This window comes from Myxine glutinosa, chromosome 12 (assembly GCF_964187855.1).
Source record: "Myxine glutinosa chromosome 12, kmMyxGlut1.1, whole genome shotgun sequence".
NCBI lineage: Eukaryota > Metazoa > Chordata > Myxini > Myxiniformes > Myxinidae > Myxine > Myxine glutinosa.
The window spans coordinates 6,873,889-6,896,176 of NC_136272.1; the positions used below are offsets into that span (position 1 = coordinate 6,873,889).

A 22,288-nucleotide genomic window follows, 5' to 3' on the forward strand; every position below is an offset into this window, starting at 1 on the left:
TGAGAACTGTACCCCTTGCGTCGTTTCATTTATCCCAGTCGTTGTGTCCTTTCCTTCATTGATTTAGCGGAGCGCGATTTGGCCAACGTTCGAGTGGAATCGGGTGAGTTGGGGGTAATCGGGTAAACTGTGCGAACACGGCGGCCATTCCGCTCGGCCCATCATAACATCTAAGCCGTGTCCGTAGCAATTGGTGTCGAGGAGTGAGATTGGACCCGAAGCGCGCTTCACACGCTCAAAATTACAAGCAGTGTGAAATTTGTTTTGTTTTAAAATAAAAGCCCGAATTTTGAAAGTCGCGCTATGGCAGATCAAGACGGCTGGGTTCCGGTAGAGGAGAGTGAGGCAGGGTCGATCCAGGACCAAATTGAGGGACAAGAGGAGAGCGAAGCAGTGAGGGCGGCAGGTTCGCAAAATGGCGTCCTCGCGCACGAGGCTTCAGGCGCGCAAAGTGGCGTCCTCGTGCACGTGGGTGTAGCGGCACCAAATTTTGCCGCGCCCGTGACCGTAGCAGCGGCCGCAGCACCAATGAACTGGGGCCTATTCATGCAGCAGATGCAGGCCTTCATGGTCAAGGCGGATGAGGAGAGGGAAGAGAACATGGGGATGAGAAACCAAATTTTAGGAATGGGGAACCGGATGGATGCTCAGAGTGAGCAATTGGGGGTAATGAGGGACGAAGCGAGGGCTCAGAGTGAGCAATTGGGGGTAATGAGGGACGAAGCGAGGGGTACCGGTGAGGGGTTAGACAATGGGATAAAAGAGGTAAAGAATGGGTTAACGGGGGTAGAAAACAGAATGGCCGCTCAAGAGAATCAAATAGAAGGGGTGAAACATGGGTTAACGGGGGTAGAAAACAGAATGGCCGCTCAAGAGAATCAAATGGAAGGGATGAAAAAGGGGTTAGAGGGGTTAGAAAACAGTATGGAAGGCAAATTGAGGGACATGAGGGACCAAGCGGAAAGGGAAGTTTTAAAATGGGGCAGCAGATAGAGGGGGTCAGAATGGGGGTAGAAACTAAATTGGATGCTCACAGGGAGGAAATGGAGCAGATGAGGGTGGCATCTGGGCAGGAGATGCAAGTGATGGGAGAAGAGATCAGAAGAGGTGTGAGTGAGGAGGTCGGAGGAGTGCGCGAGGAGGTGAGGCACTGTAAGGAGCGCATGGAGAAGGAGGTGAGAAAGGGGACTGTAAAGTTGCAAGGTGGTATAGAGGAGTTGACGCTGGAAGTGGAACAGCTGACGGAGGGACAAAAAGAACTAACGGAGCAGGTTCAAAGGAACACTGCGGTACTAGGAGGGTTAAAAGCGACACAAAACGACATAAAAAATGACTTAATAGCGACACAGAGGCAATGTCAGATGGTACGTGAGGGACTGACAACGAGGTTGGACGAGGTGACAGAGGTAATGGAGACGAAGGACCGGCAGGTGAGGACGCACATAGAAACGGTCAAGGTGGCCTTAGAGGACGAGCTTGAGGAGACGCACCGGGAAATAAAAGAGGTGAAGCAGAAATTAGAAGAAGTGGAAGAAGGGGTGAGCGAAATTAAGAAGCGACGGAGAGGGGATAAGAAAGAGATAAAAGAGGAGGTAAAAGAATTGGTCCAAAGTCTGTGTTCGGATCGTGATGATGTGCTCATTAACCGGATGAGGGATTTGCAGGTGATGGAGGAGAAGCGAAGAGAAAGAGGACCCGGTGTAAGTGGTGACCAATATGGTCGTGCGTATGATGCGCCAGGTGATTTAATGAGCTTGGGGGTCGAGATGGACCCGGGTGTTCGTGAGAGGCCGTTGGTGAAGTGTGCGACAGGTCTGGTGTGCGAAAAAGGAGGTGTGCGAGAAAGTCCGACTCTGGGGTGTGTGAGGAAAAAGTGCGTGCCAAGGAGTGAGGGTGCTGTCGAGAGTGAGTCGGTCGTAGCGCGTGTGCGAGGGAGCACATGGAAGCGCGTAGTGAGGAGTGTTACGGAGGGTGTAAAGGGAGAATGCACGCCTGTGGTGAGTGTTACAGAGGATGTAACGGGAGAGGGTGTGCGAGAAAGATGTGTGACGGACAGGTGCATGGGGAAAGAGTGCGCTGTCAAAAGTAAGGAAGAGTGTACACCTGTGGTGAGTGTTACAGAGGGTGTAACGGGAGAGTGTGCGCGAGAAAGGTGTGTAACGGACGGGTGCATGAGGAAAGAGTGCGCTGTCGAGAGTAAGGGTGAGTGCGCTGTCAAGAGTGGAGGTGAGAGTAGTAAGAGTGACACGGAGCGTGAGTTGGTTGTGACAGGTGAGAAAGGAAGCACACCTGGAATGGTAGAGCGTGTGTGGGAATGCACGCTGGAATTGGTAGTGAGGCACGTGGTTGGGTGTGCGAGTGAAAGCACACCTGTGATTGTCACAGAGGAGGTGACCGAGGAAGGGGCGCGAAGAGGTGTGTTGGTGAGGTGTGCGAACAACGAATGTGTGCCAAAGTGTTCGGTGGTCAGGTGTGTGACCAAGGCTGTGAGTGGAATGAGTGTACCGAGGTGTGTAAGGAAAGGTACGAGGAGCATGGGAACAGCTGGAGGTATGAGCAAGAAAGGGGTAGCGTATGCGTGTAAGCATGCAGGTGAAGCATCGACGGTAACCGGGTTAGCGGTTAGAGCGACTTATAGCCGAATCGGGCCCTCGGTGCGTGCCGGGCTTCGCGTGCCGCGAGAACCAGCGGGGATCCGAGCCACGGCGGGTTCGAAAGGACCGCCGTACGCGATCCACGCTGGGCCTCACTTTGAACGGCCGCGTCCGTGCTCCACTAGGCGGAGCGGGCAGCCCGATAGGAAGGGTCGTCATGGCGACCACTTTTTATTGAGACATTCCGGCAGGTCGAGATCGGGCAATTGGATGGCTCCGCGCCGAGGTGGTGCGTGGGATCTCGGCACGGGTAAGCCCCCGTCCCTGCACCGAGTGCCGGACGCATCCAGCCGCTGGCACAAAACAACCCGCATTCATTGCTCGGCTGTACGAAGCCGAGCTTTAGAAGGGAATTGGCGCACCGAGAGGATCTAATAAGTAGACGGGTGATGAGGTTAGTGTTTTGGACCCAAAATTAGAGAAAAACCAAATTTGATGATTGGCAAAGGATTGGCAATGATTGGCAGATGATGGGTAGTGATTGGCAAATTTTTGATTTGTTGAAATTTGATGTGCAAAATTGGTAGTGGGAGATGCCCGATGTGGTGGGATGGCAACTCTGTCATCCCTCACAAACATGGGGGGCAAAGGAGCACTAGATTATGGGGTATATGGCAGTGAAAACTAGCCCGGGTGGGTTAGGATATTGTGTGTGGGGATCTAGCGAAGATGACATTAGGTAACGTTAAGGTTTAGTTAGTGACTGATACCTGTAGTGGGGACGCAGGTAGATTAGTATGGATGATAATGATGAGGGAGCGCAATAGTTTAAAGGGACGACTGGGAAGCGCAAGTTTCAGAGGGGAGTAGTTAGATGAGATGATGCTGGGTGAGAACTGGACAGGTGTGTGGAGCAGTGTATGAGTAGTGAGTGTTGTGGATCAGCGCGAATGCGCTTGGGGGAGAGAAGGGTGCAGGCGGCACCAAGTATGAGAGCACAGGTGTGCAAGCGCAGGTGTGTGGAATATATGGAGCAGAGAATGAGTGGTGTGGAGAGAGTTGGAGTAAGTGGTACGGAGTGGTGTGCATGGTGCGAAGGTGTGGATGGGAGAAGAGTGGACCCCTTTCACGAGTACCCGGGGCGGGTAGTGTAAGTGTTAGGTAGAGGGTATAGGTAAATTGTGGTTGGATATTGGCATTTGTGGTGCGGTTGCAGAATGGTATTGTGGATGGGTGCATTAGTGTTGTGGAAATGGCTGGGCGTGTAGCCTGTTAGTGTGTGTAGTTGGTTTGGGCACTCCACCACTGTGAGGATGTCGGCCAGGTGAGGCCGCAGGTGGGCTCTGGGAGCCGTTAGTGTCAGTGGGTGCCTGAGGATCCCGGGTGTGGATCGGGCAGCCCGTGCCAGAGAGGGCACTGAGGGGGTGAGAGTGCGAGAGGGCCTTCCCCAGTTAGTTAGGTTAGGGTGAGGAACAGGTAAGCTCGGGTGGCAACTACAGTGGTGGAGGTGTGCAGGTGGGTAGACCTGCTGGGAGAGCTACACGTCACAGCCCAGAAATTGTGCGAGGGCACCGGGAGATGAATCGGGGGAGTGAGACCCCAAATTGATGAGCACCACAGTTTGGTCAATGGGAATTGGTTTTTAGAACCCATAGTGTCAGTTGGCCAATGGATTGGCAGGGAAAGACCCCGGGTAATGTAAAGTTGTTAAAGTCATTTAGGAAATAGTTAGGATTGATGAACCCGTCGCACCATACGCAGCCACTTACCTGAGGTGATGATGATGACTCCACACCTGTGTTTTCTTTGTTTTGTGTTGCAGGAAAGGAGAATTGCTGTGTGGATTTGTGAGACGCATCACGACGTGGATGAGACATTGGGGTGATTCCATCTCTCCCTCCCTAGGAGGGACTGATGATGAGTTGGAGATGGCAAATTTTGATGAGAGTTGGAAATGGCAAATTTGATTGGTTAGGAGGGAGAGAAGACGAATTTGGTTTATGGGAGGAACGGGGAAGACAGTAGGGACGTTTGTTGATGTGTAAAGTAGATGTTTATGGGTAGTGTTGTGTTTTGTGGATACAGTAAGGGGTAAGGGAGGGGAAATGTAGGTTACCTGGTGGGGGGGGGGGCGTACGGTAGGAACGTACCTGTCTCACCTGGTTCCCATGTGCCCCCAGTGTGCATTACCTTGCATTGCGTGCACTTTTGCGCCCTTACCACCTTACTCACTTGTTTTCTTTTGTCTCCCACCTCCGAGCATCTGGCTTTGGGGCAGAGAGAGAGGAGAGAGAGGGGCTGGCTCCGCAGTTGTGGGCCTGTACTTTCGCTGCTTGCTGCCAGGATCGATACACCATATGGACCGCAATTTTTGTGGCCGCCCACAATGGACCGCAGTTCTGTTGCGGGCAAGCACCACCCGTTGATGGACCTCTGGGTCAACGTGGCACCTATGCCATACAGGTGAACCACTTATAGTTGGCCCCCCTGACGGCCACAATTGAGAAATGGACGCGGTTGGCGCCTTTCTTTATTTAAAAAGAAGCCAGAAGGCCAAGTGCACTCCAAGAAGGCAAGACCAGCGGCAGAACATCGGCCGGCTGCGACACCACCGGTGACCATGGACACTTAATTGTGCATTTTTATGAACACTTTATTGGTGCACCGGATGGTGCTGACTGTGTGTATGGGGTGGTGCTTTTGGTGCTTGGACGGGGTGCTCTGCACATTATTAAAGGCCGTAGGGCCACAGGGCACTCGTGGGTTGGTGTATCGATGCTGGCATGCGTGCTCTCTCTCTATGCATAACATCTGCATGTGTTCCTCAAAGAACAGGTCCTGGATCGTAGTGTAAATATCAGTGTAGTCTTGTGTAAATGATGCTCCCTACCGGCTGTATGTTTAGTTTGAGAATGCTTTCCGCGATTCGGTTATCCTGTGGGTGTGTTTCTGTGAGGAGAAGGGTGCAACGTCGCAGGGGGACATATTTACTCATTTGTGAACATCTGTAAAACTGTCGCACTCAGGGTTGAGTTAATAGTAGAGGGAACTACATCTGAGTGCCACACTAAAGTAAGTAAAAATTTATCGGGTCGGGACGCCCCGAGGTAGAGAAGGGTGCAATGTTGCGGATATGAGATTGGCATCCATCCATATCCGCTTGTAAATATTCCCCTATTTCCTCCATACTTCCCAACTATCCCCAATCCCCCATTCCCTAGTCCCATTTCCTGTAAACAACACTGTAGACCCGACCTCCCCCTATTTCCCCCATTAAATGTCGCATCCAGGTCCACCGCATCTCACGTAGACAACTATAGGACATCTTGCTAGTTATTCTTAGTTTATGTCAGTTAAGGACTCGTTTCCATTAATTCTGACTCTTCGTTGCACCAGAATGTGATTGTATGGCACCGTTAGGAAGTTTAGGACCTCCCAATACCTCCCCGCAGCTCTTCCTCACGGTTCAGCAACAACAACAGCAACAACAACAGCAGCGGCGGCGGCGCGGGGAGTGCGCGTCCTCACTCCGGCTTGGTTGGTGGGGGGTGTTGGGAGGGCACCAAGCCTTTCCAACGAGCCGCCATCGACCATGTGCTCGACGGGGTTACCAGGTAGGGGCTCGCTGTCGGCTCCTCGTCAGGGGCGGAGCCCGGTAACCCCCGCACCCAATAGGAGCGGCGGACCGATCCCATCTGGGGCGGAGCCAACGAGCCGAGGGCGTGTCACTCCCCGCTGAGCATGCGCAGGAAGAGGGAGGTGACGTCAGATGCGCCCTCAGCTTGGAGAGAGAAGGACGCCACCTCCGAGCGCTGTGACACCTCCCCGCATCTCTGGACTGGACCGTGCTTGATTCTGTCCCTGAGCCAAGGTGCACCTTGTGCTATCGACTGCCTGTCCTTCCCTGCCATCAATCCCTGTGTAAGTCAGTCTTGTTCCGTTTGTCTGTGGTCTGTCTGGGATAGATAAGATTGTGTCTAAGTGCCTATCTCTTCTGTGTCTTTACCTCATTACCGTGTAATCTACCCCTTTTCTCCCCCACTAATTATATCCTCCTCCGGAGGTCTTGAGAACTGTACCCCTTGCGTCGTTTCATTTATCCCAGTCGTTGTGTCCTTTCCTTCATTGATTTAGCGTAGCGCGATTTGGCCAACGTTCGAGTGGAATCGGGTGAGTTGGGGGTAATCGGGTAAACTGTGCGAACACGGCGGCCATTCCGCTCGGCCCATCATAACATCTAAGCCGTGTCCGTAACAATATATATTACAATATATTAATACCGTTAATTTACAGTCAATATTTCCAAAAACCATTTATTCCAGAAACATTTTGTTTATTGCTAATAGCCCAGTGCTCATTTGATTAATATGCACACTATTTTGCCAAAAACATTAACATAAATTTGTTTTATGTTCCCAGGGATCAGACGTTACATTGTTGTATTTTTCAAGCTGCAAAATGCAATTCTCATGTTATGAATAATAAACCGATGTAAAGGCCTAGCATAGCACTAGACTTAACACTAATGAAGACCAAGAGATATCACCGTATTACTACACCGCCATCTTACTAGGCAATCTCCACAACGCGTAGAGTCTGGCATTTAGTTCGTCTTCTACGGAGGTCAGATAAATCAGATATATGGGTTGTAGTGCTGAGCTGTCGTCAGCGAAACGACGTCTATAGAGGTCTAGCCGAGTGCTACACGTAATGACGTCATAGAAAAAAGAGCATTACAGACAGATGGATGGCCATGACCAAAGTAGAGAAATGCAACCACTTTAATAGATAGATTAAAGTGATCAATCACTTGATAGCCCATACCCTGCACAGCTGGAGACAGGTGTGTGTGTGTGTGTGTGTGTGTGTGTGTGTGTGTGTGTGTGTGTGTGTGTGTGTGTGTGTGTGTGTGTGTGTGTGTGTGTGTGTGTGTGTGTGTGTGTGTGTGTGTGTGTGTGTGTGTGTGTGTGTGTGTACGTTTTTAACATTTGAGCTTTTGTCATCAAATTTCCAACAAAGCTTTATTATGGGAATATGGAGAAGACAAATTAATAATTTGGTCAAACGATCAAAGGTCAGCGTCACATAATATCGTCACTTTTCTTCCAATTTACCTGAAATTTTAAGAATTCGCATATTGGGTGACAGTTGTTTCGCTAATCAAAAGCTAGAAGCTGATTTTTTTTTTTCTTACATCAAAAGGTCGTAGTTGCATAAATTCGTCAATTCTCATCCGATTGACTTGAAATTTGAGCAGGGTTTGCATATTGGGTCACTGAATCCTATTGCCTTTCAGGACAAAAGGACGGGATCGCCTAAAATCTTACAACTTTTTTTGTATTTTTTTTAGCTGTTTTCGTTATGTTTAGCGTATGGAAGAAGAAGTCCAAAATCGAAGCGGATGTGGACGGGCTTTGCATTTCCTTCCATATGCTGTCTAGTATATCATTGCAGTGTTTAAGCTAATCAGAAATATTTTAATGCTGCAATTTTTTGTTTCTGCAATAATTTTGTGCAATAAATACCAAGTATAAAATAGAGTTACTAATATCCTACTACATAAATGTATGTAAAGAGGGATTAAGTATGCAATTTGTATTCTCAGATTTTTAACAAGAAAGAAGCTTTATATTGTACAATTATTTGACAACAACAAAACAACATTACAATCAGACCTGTAATCAACAAATTAAAATATTGCTGTCTTCTCTACTAACTACGACACATTGTATTATATCTCCCCTGATCATTAAAGTAAAAAACCAAAGTAGGGTATTGTTGCGGATATGGGATTTGCATCCATCCATATCCGCTTGTAAATATTCCCCTATTTCCTCAATACTTCCCAACTATCCCCAATCCCCCATTCCTTAGTCCCATTTTCTGTAAACAACACTCTGTAGACCCGACCTCCCCCTATTTCCCCCATTAAATGTCGTGCCCAGGTTCACCGCATCTCATGTAAGACAACTATGGGACATCTTGCTAGTTATTCTTAGTCTATGTCAGTTAAGGACTCGTTTCCATTAATTCTGACCCTTCATTGCACCAGAATGTGATTGTATGGCACCGTTAGGAAGTTTAGGACCTCCCAATACCTCCCCGCAGCTCTTCCTCACAGTTCAACAACAACAACAACAACAACAACAACAACGAGCGCAGGAAGTGCGCGTCCTCACTCCGGCTTGGTTGGTAGGGGGTGTTGGGAGGGCACCAGGCCTTCCCAACGAGCCGCCATCAAACATGTGCTTGACGGGGTTACCAAATAGGGGCTCCCTGTCAGCTCCTCGTCAAGGGCGGAGCCCGGTAACCCCCGCACCCAATGGAAGTGGCGGACCGGCCCCAGTGGGGCGGAACCAACCAGCCGAGGGCGTGTCACTCCCCGCTGAGCATGCGCGGTGAGAGGGGGGTGACGTCAGAGGCGCGCTGAGTTTGAAGCAAGAAAGACGTCCCCTCCGAGCGCTGTGATACCTCCCCGCATCTTCTGGACCGTGCTTTATCCTGTCCCCGAGCCAAGGTGCACCTTGTGCTATCGACCTACCTGTCCCTCCCTGCCATCAATCCCTGTGTAAGTCTGCCTTGTTCCGTTTGTCTGTGGTCTGTCTGGGATAAGATAAGACGGTAATTAAGTGCCCATCTCTTCTGTGTCTTTACCTCACTGCCTTGTAATCTACCCCTTTTCTCCACCACTGTAATTATACCCTCCTCCGGAGGTCTTGAGAACTGTACCCCTTGCGTCGTTTCCTCTTTCCCAGTCGTCGTGTCCTTTCTATCATTGATTTGGCATAGCGCGATTTGGCCAACGTCTGGGTGAATCGGGTGAGTTGGGGAAGAATCGGGGGAACTGTTCGGTCGCGGTAATACCAACCGCTCGGTAAATAACATCTTTAACCGCGTCCGCAACAGTATATTTATATGATAAATACATATTGCATGAACCGGTTTGGTGAAAGCACTGGTTGCAACTCCTGAGATGCTCAGATTATTTGTTTTTTTTCATTTCAATAAGTAAATACAATAATTGTTTTTCATTTATTGACATAACAGTAATCGACTACAAGCTTCCATATTGGAGCACCACAGGCGGGCATTTGTGCAGCACGCAATGTTTCATTGGGCAGCATGAATGCGGTTAAACAGGTTGTTCTAGCTGTTTGCACTAGCTTGTGGCAAGCTAAAGACCTCACGATATCTTAAAAGATGTCACCAATTGTGTGTTGTACCATGGCCATTGATGGTGTCAGAAGGCAGACTAACAAGTATATCATAAGGGACAGAGAAAGGCAGCTATCGCTAAATAGTAAACAACAAAACGGACAAGCATAATAGTGATATTAATTCCCAGGTGGATTTTAGCTTTTGGAAGCAAAACTTTACACAACTCCAGAACAAACCTTGCAACTGCTGAAATTTGAACTCAAGTATCCAAGTCGAACTATAACAATGATTTGAAAAGATGTGTTTGAGTTCATCATATTGGAAAAAAACCTTTTTAAGTGTTATATTTTATACATTGAGAATCAGAGAAGATAAAATAGAACATTTTGGATGAGTCAATTATGCACCTGTTGAGGGGAGGTGAACTCAAACAAACATTTGTATGAGTAAGGGTGAGAGCTCAGCAATCATAGGAAGCAGAAGTTAGGGCGTATCAGCAATCCGAGCCAACAACATCCAAATCAAAAGGGAAAGCCAACGATTGAAAGAGTACACACCAATTATGGTTTCACATGTCAGTGCAAAAACAGCTGTCACAGCGAAAGATTTTTTTTCCCAGGGCCTTACCCAGGATTTCATCAAAGATTTTGTAGAGGCCAGGAACAAAGCTGATTTCTCTGCAGTTCACGCCGATGTCTTCATCATACACCCACATGCTCTGTCAACATTATATAACAAGTTATTACACATTCTCATCAAAACACTGGTACGTGCACTCGTATGGATGAATGCAAAATACTCATTATGCAGGGAGATGATCACATGGACACAAGTCTATCCCATCTCATGACCTGGTAAAACCTAGCCTGCGTGACAGGCTAAGGAGTGCAGGATATCTGGATGAGTACACAACAGGTCAGTATTTTGTAAATTATTACAATTCTGGGAAGTTCGATGAGAAAGTACAGTTCTACAACATGTAATACCTGACACAAGGTACAATTCAAAACAAACGGAAGCATTCAATATTGATCAAAACGTGCATCGAGAAGCTTTATGAAGACATCTTTACATTGCTCTGAACAATGAGCAAGTGGACTCGGTTCACCATTAAATTAACAAATACATGATCTGGACCCTGAAGTGTCAAACCTGAAGTATCCATTACGAATACAGAGAAGCTCCTGAGCCCAAACTTCAAACTTGAGAGATGGAGCTCGACAATCTTCTCGCTTGAACTGAATGTTTCCTGTTTTGTATAGTGATAATGTAGTCACTTCTCAGCTTTCAATATCATTGTTTGCAATTTTAAAAACATCATAAGTTCTTCTGGTTTTTGGGACATTGGGGACTTCCATTTTCCCGTTCCTTGACCCTGGTTGGCCGTTTTTGGACTCAGCCGAATTCCTGAAAGATAAGTACTCCTGATAGATTTGTCACGTTTTTGCTGTTTATTTTGCTCCCTCTGTGTTTACTGTATGCTTCTAGTTCGGGTTTTGTTTTAAAACTTGTGCAAATTTGTAAGTATTCGTCAGACTTTTTGTGCAGGGTTTTTGAGGCCTACATTTTCCTAGTTCGAGTCCACCCTTGTTTTTTTATTGTCTTTTCTCCCTACCACTACCTCCACCCTTTTTCTTTTCTCTCCAGTTCCCTTATTCTCCTTCAAATTTCCCCAACTTTAACCCCTGCTTAGTGTCAAAAAAAAAATCTATTTTTCACCTCCCCCGACCACCCGACTTCCTCCACTTCTACTTCCTCTTCCGGCCTCTCCTCAATATTTGCAGTTTTCCAACCTGCATTCTCGCTCTGATCGTGAAGGTATTCACTAACCAGCTCAAAATTATTTTCTTCAAGCATTTGCTTTACTCTTCTCTCCTCTTCTTCGTCTTCTTCTTCTTCTTCAACCTAACCCTCAATAATAGTAATTGAAAAAAATTCAGAACATGTACAAGAACTAACAACTGTACAAAGACGTGGAAACATCTTCAGGTTCATTGATAAATTTGGTGGCAATTAAAGATGGATTTGTATTTCATCAGCTTCATGATGAAATATCTATCTATAATTCCAGTAATCTCTGTGTGTTTGTTTGTACGTTTGTACGTTTGTACGTTTGTTTGTCTGTGACCGCTGTTTCTCGACAACCACGAGTCCGATATACTTTAAACTTGCCAGGTATATTGCTGGGGACCCGAGGATGTGCCTTTTCAAGGTTTGAAATTAATCGGACAAGTACTTACCGAGCTATGGCGATTTAGCCGTTCGCCGTTCGCTTTGGCGTTGCGAATGGACCAAACCATTGCATGTAAATAGAGGGGGGGGTTCTGTGGTCGTTGCGAATGGACCAAACCATTCATGTAAATAGAGGGGGGAGGGGTTCTGTGGTCGTTACTGCCACGTGGTTTCAAAGTTTTTTTTTGTTGTTGTTGTTTGCACGCATGTTTTTTTGCACCCACGTACGGGCACGCCCTAGGATGTTTACACACACACACCCCTACACAAATTTTTTTTTTTTTTTTTTTTTTGGCAAGGAACGGGCACCCACGTACGGGCACGTCCTAGCTTATATATAGTACGGGCATGCCCTAGTATTTAAAATAACTTGAATTTTTAAAAAAGGAAAAACAAGCTTCCACATCAGTTTCCTTTTTAGAATCACAAATCGTGTGTATATATACATATATATATATATATAGTATTTGGCATATGTGGGAAAATTACACACCCAGACCAGGAATTGAACCCAAGTCCTCTGGTTAACCACACCAGTGCTCTGCCATCTGAGCTATTTCCCACACATGTCATTTCCACTCACTCAATTAATTTAGTTATAATGCTGTTCATTTATTACTTGCGAAAATCTAAGATTTTTCAAGTATATTGGTTGGTCTTGTGCGTTATTACTTGCCGGAATAGATTCCAGCAAGTATGTTGGTTGGTTGGTTTGTCTGTGTGTCTGTTTGTGCACAGTACTACGTCTACATCGTTGCACATAGCATCGCCATACTTTACACACATATTTGTCTTGCCCTGGAATAGACTGTGCCCAATTTTTAACTCTCTAGGCCCAAGGTCAAGCTCAAGGTCACCCAAAACGTGAAATCAGGGAGGTCGAGTTTTCATTTAAAATATTGTTGCGGATATGAGGATTGTATGTTTTTGATTGTGTGTATTGTATTGGAAATTGCTGTGTAACATTGTTGATTATGGCCCCTCCTGCCTCCAGAGTTGTGTAAAGGTAAAAAGGGCGTCCCGGTAGTTAATTCCATGAAACACCACATTGAAGGACACGATAAAACCCTTGTTCAGTAGCTTATATCTTTATTATGTGTTTTAGAGTAAGGCCTTGTCTTCCAGTAACATGACACTCCATTGCACCAAGTAAAAGAGATGGATTCCCTTCATTCTCCATGTCTCTCGGTCCCTGCTCTCAAATGTTGTGTTTGTGTCCTTCCCCCTCTCTCCCCATCTTGTCTACCGCTCCCAATGTTATTTGTTTTATGTGTCTGTTTGTCTTTCATGTGTGATTAATGTTCGCTCTTTCACGAGCCTCGATCTTGTATTCAAAAAAAAAAAAAAAAAAAAAATTCCCATTCCCAAAAACCTCCATTTCCCCTTTCGTAATGGCCAAGCCTCAATTTGGCAATTACATCCCCTCCAAAGCCGCCATTGGCCACGAGGCAGGGTCGGGGAAGAAAGGCGTGCCCGCCCTTCATCATCAATGGCGGAGCCAGAGGGTCGCGCGACCAACCATGGCCAAGGTGAGCACACCGAGGGGCGTGTCCTGAAGGCCGGCGGCTTAATCGCCGGAGGCGTGATAAAGGCGCGCGGAAGGGTCGTCAGAAGAGAGTTGCAAAAAGGTCCAAGGCTGAGCTGAGCTGCGTGGTGAGGTGCAAAGGAAAGAGCTGGGTCATCAGAGCATAGCTGAGTTGTGAGGTCCAAAAGCAGAGATCATCCAGGGAAGCACAAAGCCTGCTATTCATCACCTTGCTCGCCAGCAGCAGCGTCTACAGCAGCAACAAGACTCGACAGCCGTTTGGGGCCTGGACGGCAGTTTGGAGCAGGGCCGCGAAGGAACGGCGGCTGCCCAACGCGCGGATCGTGCTGCCGGACCCCATTGGACTTTCCTCTCCTTCCAGCCATTCCTGCCTGCAAGTTCCCCATTTGCGTACGTGAGTTTGTTTTGTTTGTTCTGTCCTGGGTAGGTAATTAAGTCTGTATAAGCTAGTAATTTGCACTGTGTCACCTGCTATTTCATGTCCCTGTACATAACCGTGACTGCTCCTTTTTGCTTGTGTGTGTAATAATAAATCCCGTTACTCTTCTGTACGTCTTCTTCTTCCTCTTTGCATTCGGTCGCTTTAGAGTTTTCCCACATTGAATAGCTGTGGCGCGATACGGCCAACGTCTGGGTGAATCGGGTGAATCGGGGAAAACTGTTAGGTCAGGGTGCCTTCGCTCGGCAAACAACATCCTTAACCGCGAACCGTAACAATTGGTGTCAGGAGTGTCGGATTCGGACCTGGGACTAAATTCATTTAGCCCAAATTTTGGAACACCAATTGTACTATTGGCGTAACAATTGGTGTCTGGGAGTTAGATACGAGGCCCGAACCAAATTTTAAAAACATCTAGACAATATTTGGTCAAAATTTGGAGCTGCTGGAAATTTGTGTTGTTTTAAAGCAAAACCCGAATTTTGAAATCGCGCCATGGCTGGTCAAGGCGACGGGATGCCGGTGGGAGAGATAGACGGGGTAGAATCGACCCAGGACCCCAGGGAAGAAGTGGGGAAAATGGTGGAGGAGAGTAAAGAAGGTGCGGTCGTGGGGGTATCAGGTGCACAAAATGGCGCTCTCGCGCACGAGGTTTCAGGCGCGCAAAATGGCGCCTCGCACATGGCCACGGCGACCGCGCCCGCAGCAGCGCCGCTGGTGGATTCGAACCTTTTTTTCCTGCAAATGGGGGCCCTTATGGACAAAATGATAAACGGAATGAGGGCCGATAGGGAGAGAATGGAGCAGAGGGACAGAGACCGCAGGTTGGGCGAGAGGGTCCCACGGGTGCACGAGGAGGTAACGCGGGTCGAGAAGCACTGGTTGAGCGAAGTTGAGAAAAGCACGGGTACAATGACGGGGGTAGAAATCGCGACACGGGGTTTGGAAAAGCCGGCGACCGATGAGGTAGAGGGAATTTTATTAAAGCCAACGGTCGTCGAGGTGAGTAAAGAAAAAGTGGAAGTGGGCATTGAATTGAAGAGACCGGGGACTTAGAAAACCACTCGCGGCGTTAGGAAAAGATGGAATATGTACAAAGTCCCTGCTCAAATCATAATGGTGTGCTCACTAACCAAATAAAGAGTTTGCAGGTGCGCGTGGAGAAGGGAATCCCCCAGGTGAGTCGTGCTGTATATTGTGCGGGTAGATTTTGTAGAAGGATGTTTGGCGACAAAAGAATTGTCGCGCGATTGGGGTCAATATGGCACCCGGGCGTTGGTAAAGGGTCCCGTGTGAGTGCAAATGGCACGCGTGTGAAAAAAAAGTGTGCGTCAAAGGGTGAGCGTGTTACGAAGCGCGAGTGTGATACCGAGTGCGAGCGAGAATGCACGTCGGGGTGTACGGAGTGTGACACGGGGAGTGAGTTGGTGGTGGAGCGGGTGCGAGAATGCACGCTTGGAATGGTCGAGGGTGTGCGAGGAAGCACACCTGAGTTAGTGGTAGCGCGGGTGTGGGAGAGCCCATGTGAGCGCGTTAGTGGGTGGATGCAAGAGTGCACGCCCAAGGTGAGTGTTACGGAGGACGTAACGGAGGAGAGGTGTGGACCGAGGTGTGCGAACGGCGAGTGTGCACAAGAGTGTGCGCGAGAGGTGTGGTGTGTAACAGGGAGAGCGTTGGTGGAATGTACGGACGGCGTTGGTACGCCGGGTTTTGGGAGTGTGAAAGGGGTAGCGTATGCGTGTGAGCATGCAGGTGAAGCATCGACGGTAACCGGGTTAGCGGTTAGGGCGACGGATAGCCGATGCGAGCACTCGGGGCGCGGTGTGCTTTGTTGGATGCGAGGCCCGGCGCGGATCGAAGCTGCGTCGTTTCTCTTCGAAGCGTCGTTGCCGATTCGGGCTTGGCCCCGCCCCGCACGGTCGAGTCCGGGCCTTGGCGGGCGAGGCGACCGGTCCGGTTCAAGGGCGAGTGGGAGGAAGCGGACGGTGCCCCCTCGTGGGGACGGGGTTCCGACCGGGGGAGATTGAGCCATCGGGCCCGGGACCGCAAGGTACCGCGCCGAGATGGTGCGTGGAATCTCGGCCCGACCAAACCACCTCCCTTGAATCGAAAGCCGGACGGATTCAACCTGCAGGCGACAAAACCACCCGAATTTATTGCTCGGCTTTACGAAGCCAAGTTTAATGATGTCATGACGCACCGAGGCTAGGATATAGTGGACTGTGATGATGATAATACTGATAGTGATTTGATACGAAATTTAGAATAGTGGGTAGAATTGGCAGTAAATGGAAAATTTTTGAATTGGTTGGAAATTGGACGAGCAAAATTTATAGTAAGAGATGCCCGATGTGATGGGATGGCCAATCCACCATCCCTCACAGCGGGGGCAAAGGAGCACTAGTTATGGGGTTTATGGCAGTGAAAACTAGCCCGGTGGGTTAGGATATATCGTGTGTAGGGCCCTAGAGATTGACAATAGGTAACGTTAAGATTAGTTAGTGACAATGACACCTGTAGTGGGGACGCAGGTAGATTAGTGTGGAGGATAACGACGAGGGGGCGCAATAGTTTAAAGGGACGACTGGGAAGTGCAAGTTCCAGAGGGGAGTAGTTAGATGAGATGATGCCGTGTGTGTTTGAGGATTGGAAGTGTATTGTGAAAAGTGTGTGAGGAACAGGTGTGATTGCACAGGTGTGCAACTGAACAGGTGTGTGGAGCAGTGTATGAGTGAGTGAAGGTAATGGGTGTTGTGTTGACCAAATGGTCCAGGAAGGAAGGAGGGTGCAGGTGGCACCAGGTGTGAGTGCACAGGTGTGCAACAACAGGTGTATGGAATAAATGGTAGTGCGGAATATATGGAGTATTGGAATGGATGGTCGTGGAGTGAGTAGGATGGAAACTATGGAGTGGAGTGGATGGTGCGAAGGTGTGAATGGGGGAAGAGTGGACCCCCATCACGAATAACCGGGGTGGGTAGTGTAAGTGTTAGGTAGAGGGTATAGGTAAATTGTGGTTGGATATTGGCATCTGTGGTGCGAGGTGAAAGAATGGTATTTGGATGGGTGCATTAGTGTTGTGGAAATGGCTGGGCGTGTAGCCTGTTCGTGTGTGTAGTTGGTTTGGGCACTCCACCACTGTGAGGATGTCGGCCAGGTGAGGCCGCAGGTGGGCTCTGGGAGCCGGTAGTTGTTGTGGATGGGGCCCGAGGATCCGGAGGACGGACCCGGGTAGCCCAGTGCCAGAGGGCACCGAGTGGGGTGACAGAGCCAGGAGGGGCCTTCCCCAGTTAGTTAGGTTAGGGTGAGGAGCTAGGTAAGCTCGGGTGGCAACTACAGTGGTGGAGGTGTGCAGGTGGGTAGACCTGCTGGGAGAGCTGCACGACCCAGCCCAGAAATTGTGCAAGGGCACCGGGCGATGAATCGGGGGAGTGAGACCCCAAATTTGAGAAGCACCACAGTTTGGTCAATGGGAATTGGTTTTTAGGACCCATAGTGTAAGATGGCCAATGGATTGGCAGGGAAAGACCCCGGGTAGTGTAACGTGTGTTAATGTCATTTAGAAAGTAGTTAGGATGAAGATCTCCTCGCACCATCTGCATCCACTCACCTGAGGTGACGTAACTCCACACCATGCCATGTTTTATTATTTTTATTGTGCAGATGTTTGGAATGTGAGACGCATCATGACGTGGGTGTGACATTGTGCTTGATGTTCCATCTCTTCCTCCTTATGAGGATTGATGATGAATTGGTGATGGCAAATTTTGGCTCGAGGGATTGTGGTGACGAATTTGGTACAAGGGAAATATGGGAAGACGTGACGATAGCGACGGATTGGTAAATGTGTAGATTTTTGTAAATATGGGGTAAGGGCAAGGGTAGTGTAGGTGACGGGGGGGGGTGACGTACGGTAGGGACGAGCTTTCTCACTTCGCTCTCCGTACGCATTTCGCCCTGCATTGCCTTGGTTGATGTGTACCCTTGTGACCTTACCCCTCGCTCATCTGTCTTCCCCCCTTGTCTCCCACATGAGGACCTGAGCGCCACTGGGCGCCGAGGGGAGCGTGCGTGAGTCCGCCATTGTGCGCCCGGAACTCCCAGAACCAGCTGTCTGCATCGATGCACCACATTATGGACCACATGTCTGTGGCCGAGCACCACTTATGGACCCCATGGGTTGGGGCATGGCCCCTCTGCTGGAACCGGCCATGAGGGCCCGAAATCTTGCTGGCGGACCTTGGCCACAGGGCACCGATGCCCCACAGGTGAACCACACTAGTCGGCCCCTGTGGGCCATAAATAAATAAAAATGGACACGTTGGGTGCATTTCATTTTCGGTTCAAATAGGCCGCCAGTAAGAAAATGAAGGAAAAAGACAACAACTGGAAGAAATAATAATAGCCAGCAGAGGGAGCCGAAAAGCAAGAGACCACCTGCAGTGTTAGGGGTTGTTGTTTTTATTTTTATTATTGAACATTGATGAACAATGATGACTGTGCACCGATTGGTGCTTGAGGGTGTATTGGTGCGTTTTTGGGTGCTTTCATGGTGCGTCGCTGCAGAGCAGACTGTCTCCCCCCCAGAAAGAACAATCACAGGTCCTGGGATGAGTTTTGTAAATAAAATAGCGTTACTGTAAATAATGCTCCCCACCGTCAGTGTATAGTTTGAAGACCATTCCGCAATTCGGTTAACTGTGGGCGTGAGTCTGTTAGGCAGGGTGCAATGGAGCAGCGGGACACATTTATCTATGTTTTAAAACTGTCGCACTCAGGGTCAGGTTAAAAGTAGAGGGAACTACACCTACGTGTCACACTAACTTAAAGTTATAGGCCCGGGACGTGCCTAAGAGGAGGAGGGTGCAGTGTTGCGGATATGAGGATTGTATGTTTTTTATTGTGTGTATTGTATTGGAAATTGCTGTGTAACATTGTTGATTATGGCCCCTCCTGCCTCCAGAGTTGTGTAAAGGTAAAAAGGGCGTCCCGGTAGTTAATTCCATGAAACACCACATTGAAGGACACGATAAAACCCTTGTTCAGTAGCTTATATCTTTATTATGTGTTTTAGAGTAAGGCCTTGTCTTCCAGTAACATGACACTCCATTGCACCAAGTAAAAGAGATAGATTCCCTTCATTCCCATTCCCAAAAACCTCCATTTCCCCTTTCGTAATGGCCAAGCCTCAATTTGGCAATTACATCCCCTCCAAAGCCGCCATTGGCCACGAGGCAGGGTCGGGGAAGAAAGGCGTGCCCGCCCGTCGTCATCAAGGGCGGAGCCAGAGGGTCGCGCGACCAACCATGGCCGAGGTGAGCACACCGAGGGGCGTGTCCTGAAGGCCGGCGGCTTAATCGCCGGAGGCGTGATAAAGGCGCGCGGAAGGGTCCTCAGAAGAGTTGCAAAAAGGTCCAAGGCTGAGCTGAGCTGTGTGGTGAGGTGCAAAGGAAAGAGCTGGGTCGTCAGAGCAGAGCTGAGTTGTGAGGTCCAAAAGCAGAGATCATCCAGGGAAGCACAAAGCCTGCTATTCATCACCTTGCTCGCCAGCAGCAGCGTCTACAGCAGCAACAAGACTCGACAGCCGTTTGGGGCCTGGACGGCAGTTTGGAGCAGGGCCGCGAAGGAACGGCGGCTGCCCAACGCGCGGATCGTGCTGCCGGACCCCATTGGACTTTCCTCTCCTTCCAGCCATTCCTGCCTGCAAGTTCCCCATTTGCGTACGTGAGTTTGTTTTGTTTGTTCTGTCCTGGGTAGGTAATTAAGTCTGTATAAGCTAGTAATTTGCACTGTGTCACCTGCTATTTCATGTCCCTGTACATAACCGTGACTGCTCCTTTTTGCTTGTGTGTGTAATAATAAATCCCGTTACTCTTCTGTACGTCTTCTTCTTCCTCTTTGCATTCGGTCGCTTTAGAGTTTTCCCACATTGAATAGCTGTGGCGCGATACGGCCAACGTCTGGGTGAATCGGGTGAATCGGGGAAAACTGTTAGGTCGCGGTGCCTTCGCTCGGCAAACAACATCCTTAACCGCGAACCGTAACAATATATTTCAAACCACTATAACTCTAAAAGTACAAGAGATATGCATACACTTACTGTTACTGACATATCGGAAGTCACATACGGCATTTCATTTGGCACCATGACTTGACCTTGAGTGACCTTGAAAGGTCAAACTCAAGGTCAAAAATTGCTTTTTTTACTCGTAACTCTGTCAAACATTATCAGATTCCCTTCTAACCAACACCAAAATGTTCATTATTCAATTCGCAAAAAATAACATGGTCAAAAATGCTTCGTTTTAATTATTTTTGGGGTCAAAGGTCAGGGGGCCAAGTTTTCATTGAAAATATATTTCAAACCACTATAACTCTGAAAGGATAAGAGATATGCATGCACTTACTTAGTTACCTTCCATTGCTTAGCGTATATACATATATAGATTTCCCGCCATTTGGATCCAAAATGGCCGATTTTTAAAAAGTACATTCAGGCAAGTCCTCGGTCTCTGACCGATTTTTCTGTCTGTTTGTCTGTATGTCCGTCGCTTACACGTCACAATTTTCAACCGAGCTTCACGAAACTTCACCAAATGGTAGAGTTGGTCATAGGCAATTATTTTCATATTTGGTCATAGGCAGTTGGTCATAGGCCTATTGTTTTTGGGATCAAAAGTTCACGAGGTCAACATAGGCCAAAGGTTACGAACTTTGTCAAATTTCTAAAATGCTCAATTTTCATCCAATGGACTTGATATTTGAAGAGGATTTGCATATCTGGTCACTGAATTAAATCACTAATTATATTTTAGGTCAATATAGGCCAGATTTCTAAAATCCTCAATTTTCATCCTATTAACTTGCATATCTGGTCACTGAATTTGCATATCTGGATTTGCATATCTGGTCACTGAATTCAACCCCCAACTATTTTTGAGGTCATCATAGGCCAACAACATATTTTAGGGATTTCGCAAGTATCGTGCTATGCACGACATATTTCTTGTTTAATTGTTTCTACGCCTCAGTGGTGTTTGTAATAGTGGACGTGGATTTGTCCCCCCCCCCCCCCCATGGAGGAAGACCCTCTCGTGAGCAGGCCATTGGTACTCCAGTAGCCAGCAGCGAATGCACCAGAAGCAGTGACAGAGAGTGGCAATTATATGTGGGAAAATTGCATGCTAAGTCAGTGTCACTCAGATAGCTTAGATGGCAGAGCACCGGGATGGTTCACCAGACGACCTGGTTTTGATTTCTGGCCTGGGTGTGTAATTTTCTCACATATGTCAATTAATTAGTTATAATCCTGTTCATTTATTATATATATTTTTATATATATATATATATATATATATATATATATATATATATATATATATATATATATATATATATATATATATACATACAGTATATATATATATATATATATATATATATATATATATATATATATATATATATATATATATATATATATATTGAAAATCGAGAAAAGTGTGGGTGCGGACGTGAGTTTGAGTCGGTGAGAGGATTGCATATCCATCAGAGCCGGATGGGTTGTGTGCATAAGGTGGGTGAGGAGGAGGTACAGCAACGCAGTGGTAAGATGGCCGGGAGAAACAGCCAGGTAGCAAGCCACAGTGTTTTATGTCCTGGGGTTGTACTTCAGCAGGGAAAGGATGTGAGGAGGAGAGTGAAATGGCCAGGTATGGGAGAAAGGGAAGTATGGGAGAGAATGGATGGAGTGATGTGTGGGGCGCTTCATAGGTTGAAAGCAAGGGTGGAAGATAGATTGAGAAAGATGAATGAGATTGTGTTTGAGTATGCATGTGTCACGTTTGGAGTGAAAGAGTGTGTAGAGAGGGGTGAGAAGGAGGCATGTTTGAGCAGGAGGCAGTGGGAGATCCATGAGTTGAGAATGGAGTTGAGGAGCTTGAATGGAAGATGGAAGAGGGCAGTGGAAGGGGAGAGGAATGGGCTTCAGGTGTTGACGAAGCAGGTGAGGATGAGGTTGGTGAAGTTGAAGAGAGTGGAAAGGATGAAGAGGCGAAGAAAGGAGAGGCAGAGGAAGAGAAAGAGGTTCTTTGAGAAGCCTTTTCAGTTTATGAAGGATCTGTTGGAGCAGTCTCGATTTGGTGTACTGAAGGTACCAAAGGAAGAGTTGGAAGGTCACCTGCGTGTCACGTATGCAGACACAAGGAGGAACGAAGTGGTGGAGGACATTGAAGGCTTGGTGAGATCGACAGAGCCAGGTGTTCCATTTGATTTGTCAGAGCCAAAGATGTCTTAGATTGAGGCAGTTTTGAGGAAGGC

General features: G+C 47.9%; 1 protein-coding gene across 1 annotated transcript in view; it reads right to left on the reverse strand.

Moving 5' to 3' along the window:
- Positions 1-22,288, reverse strand: part of LOC137415052 (DNA topoisomerase 2-beta) — a 287,321-nt gene that overhangs the window by 203,615 nt on the left and 61,418 nt on the right. Inside the window, exon 4 of the mRNA XM_068100610.2 lies at positions 10,380-10,470. Within this exon, the coding sequence (XP_067956711.2) occupies positions 10,380-10,470 (91 nt within the window). The remainder of the gene's footprint in view (positions 1-10,379; positions 10,471-22,288) is intronic.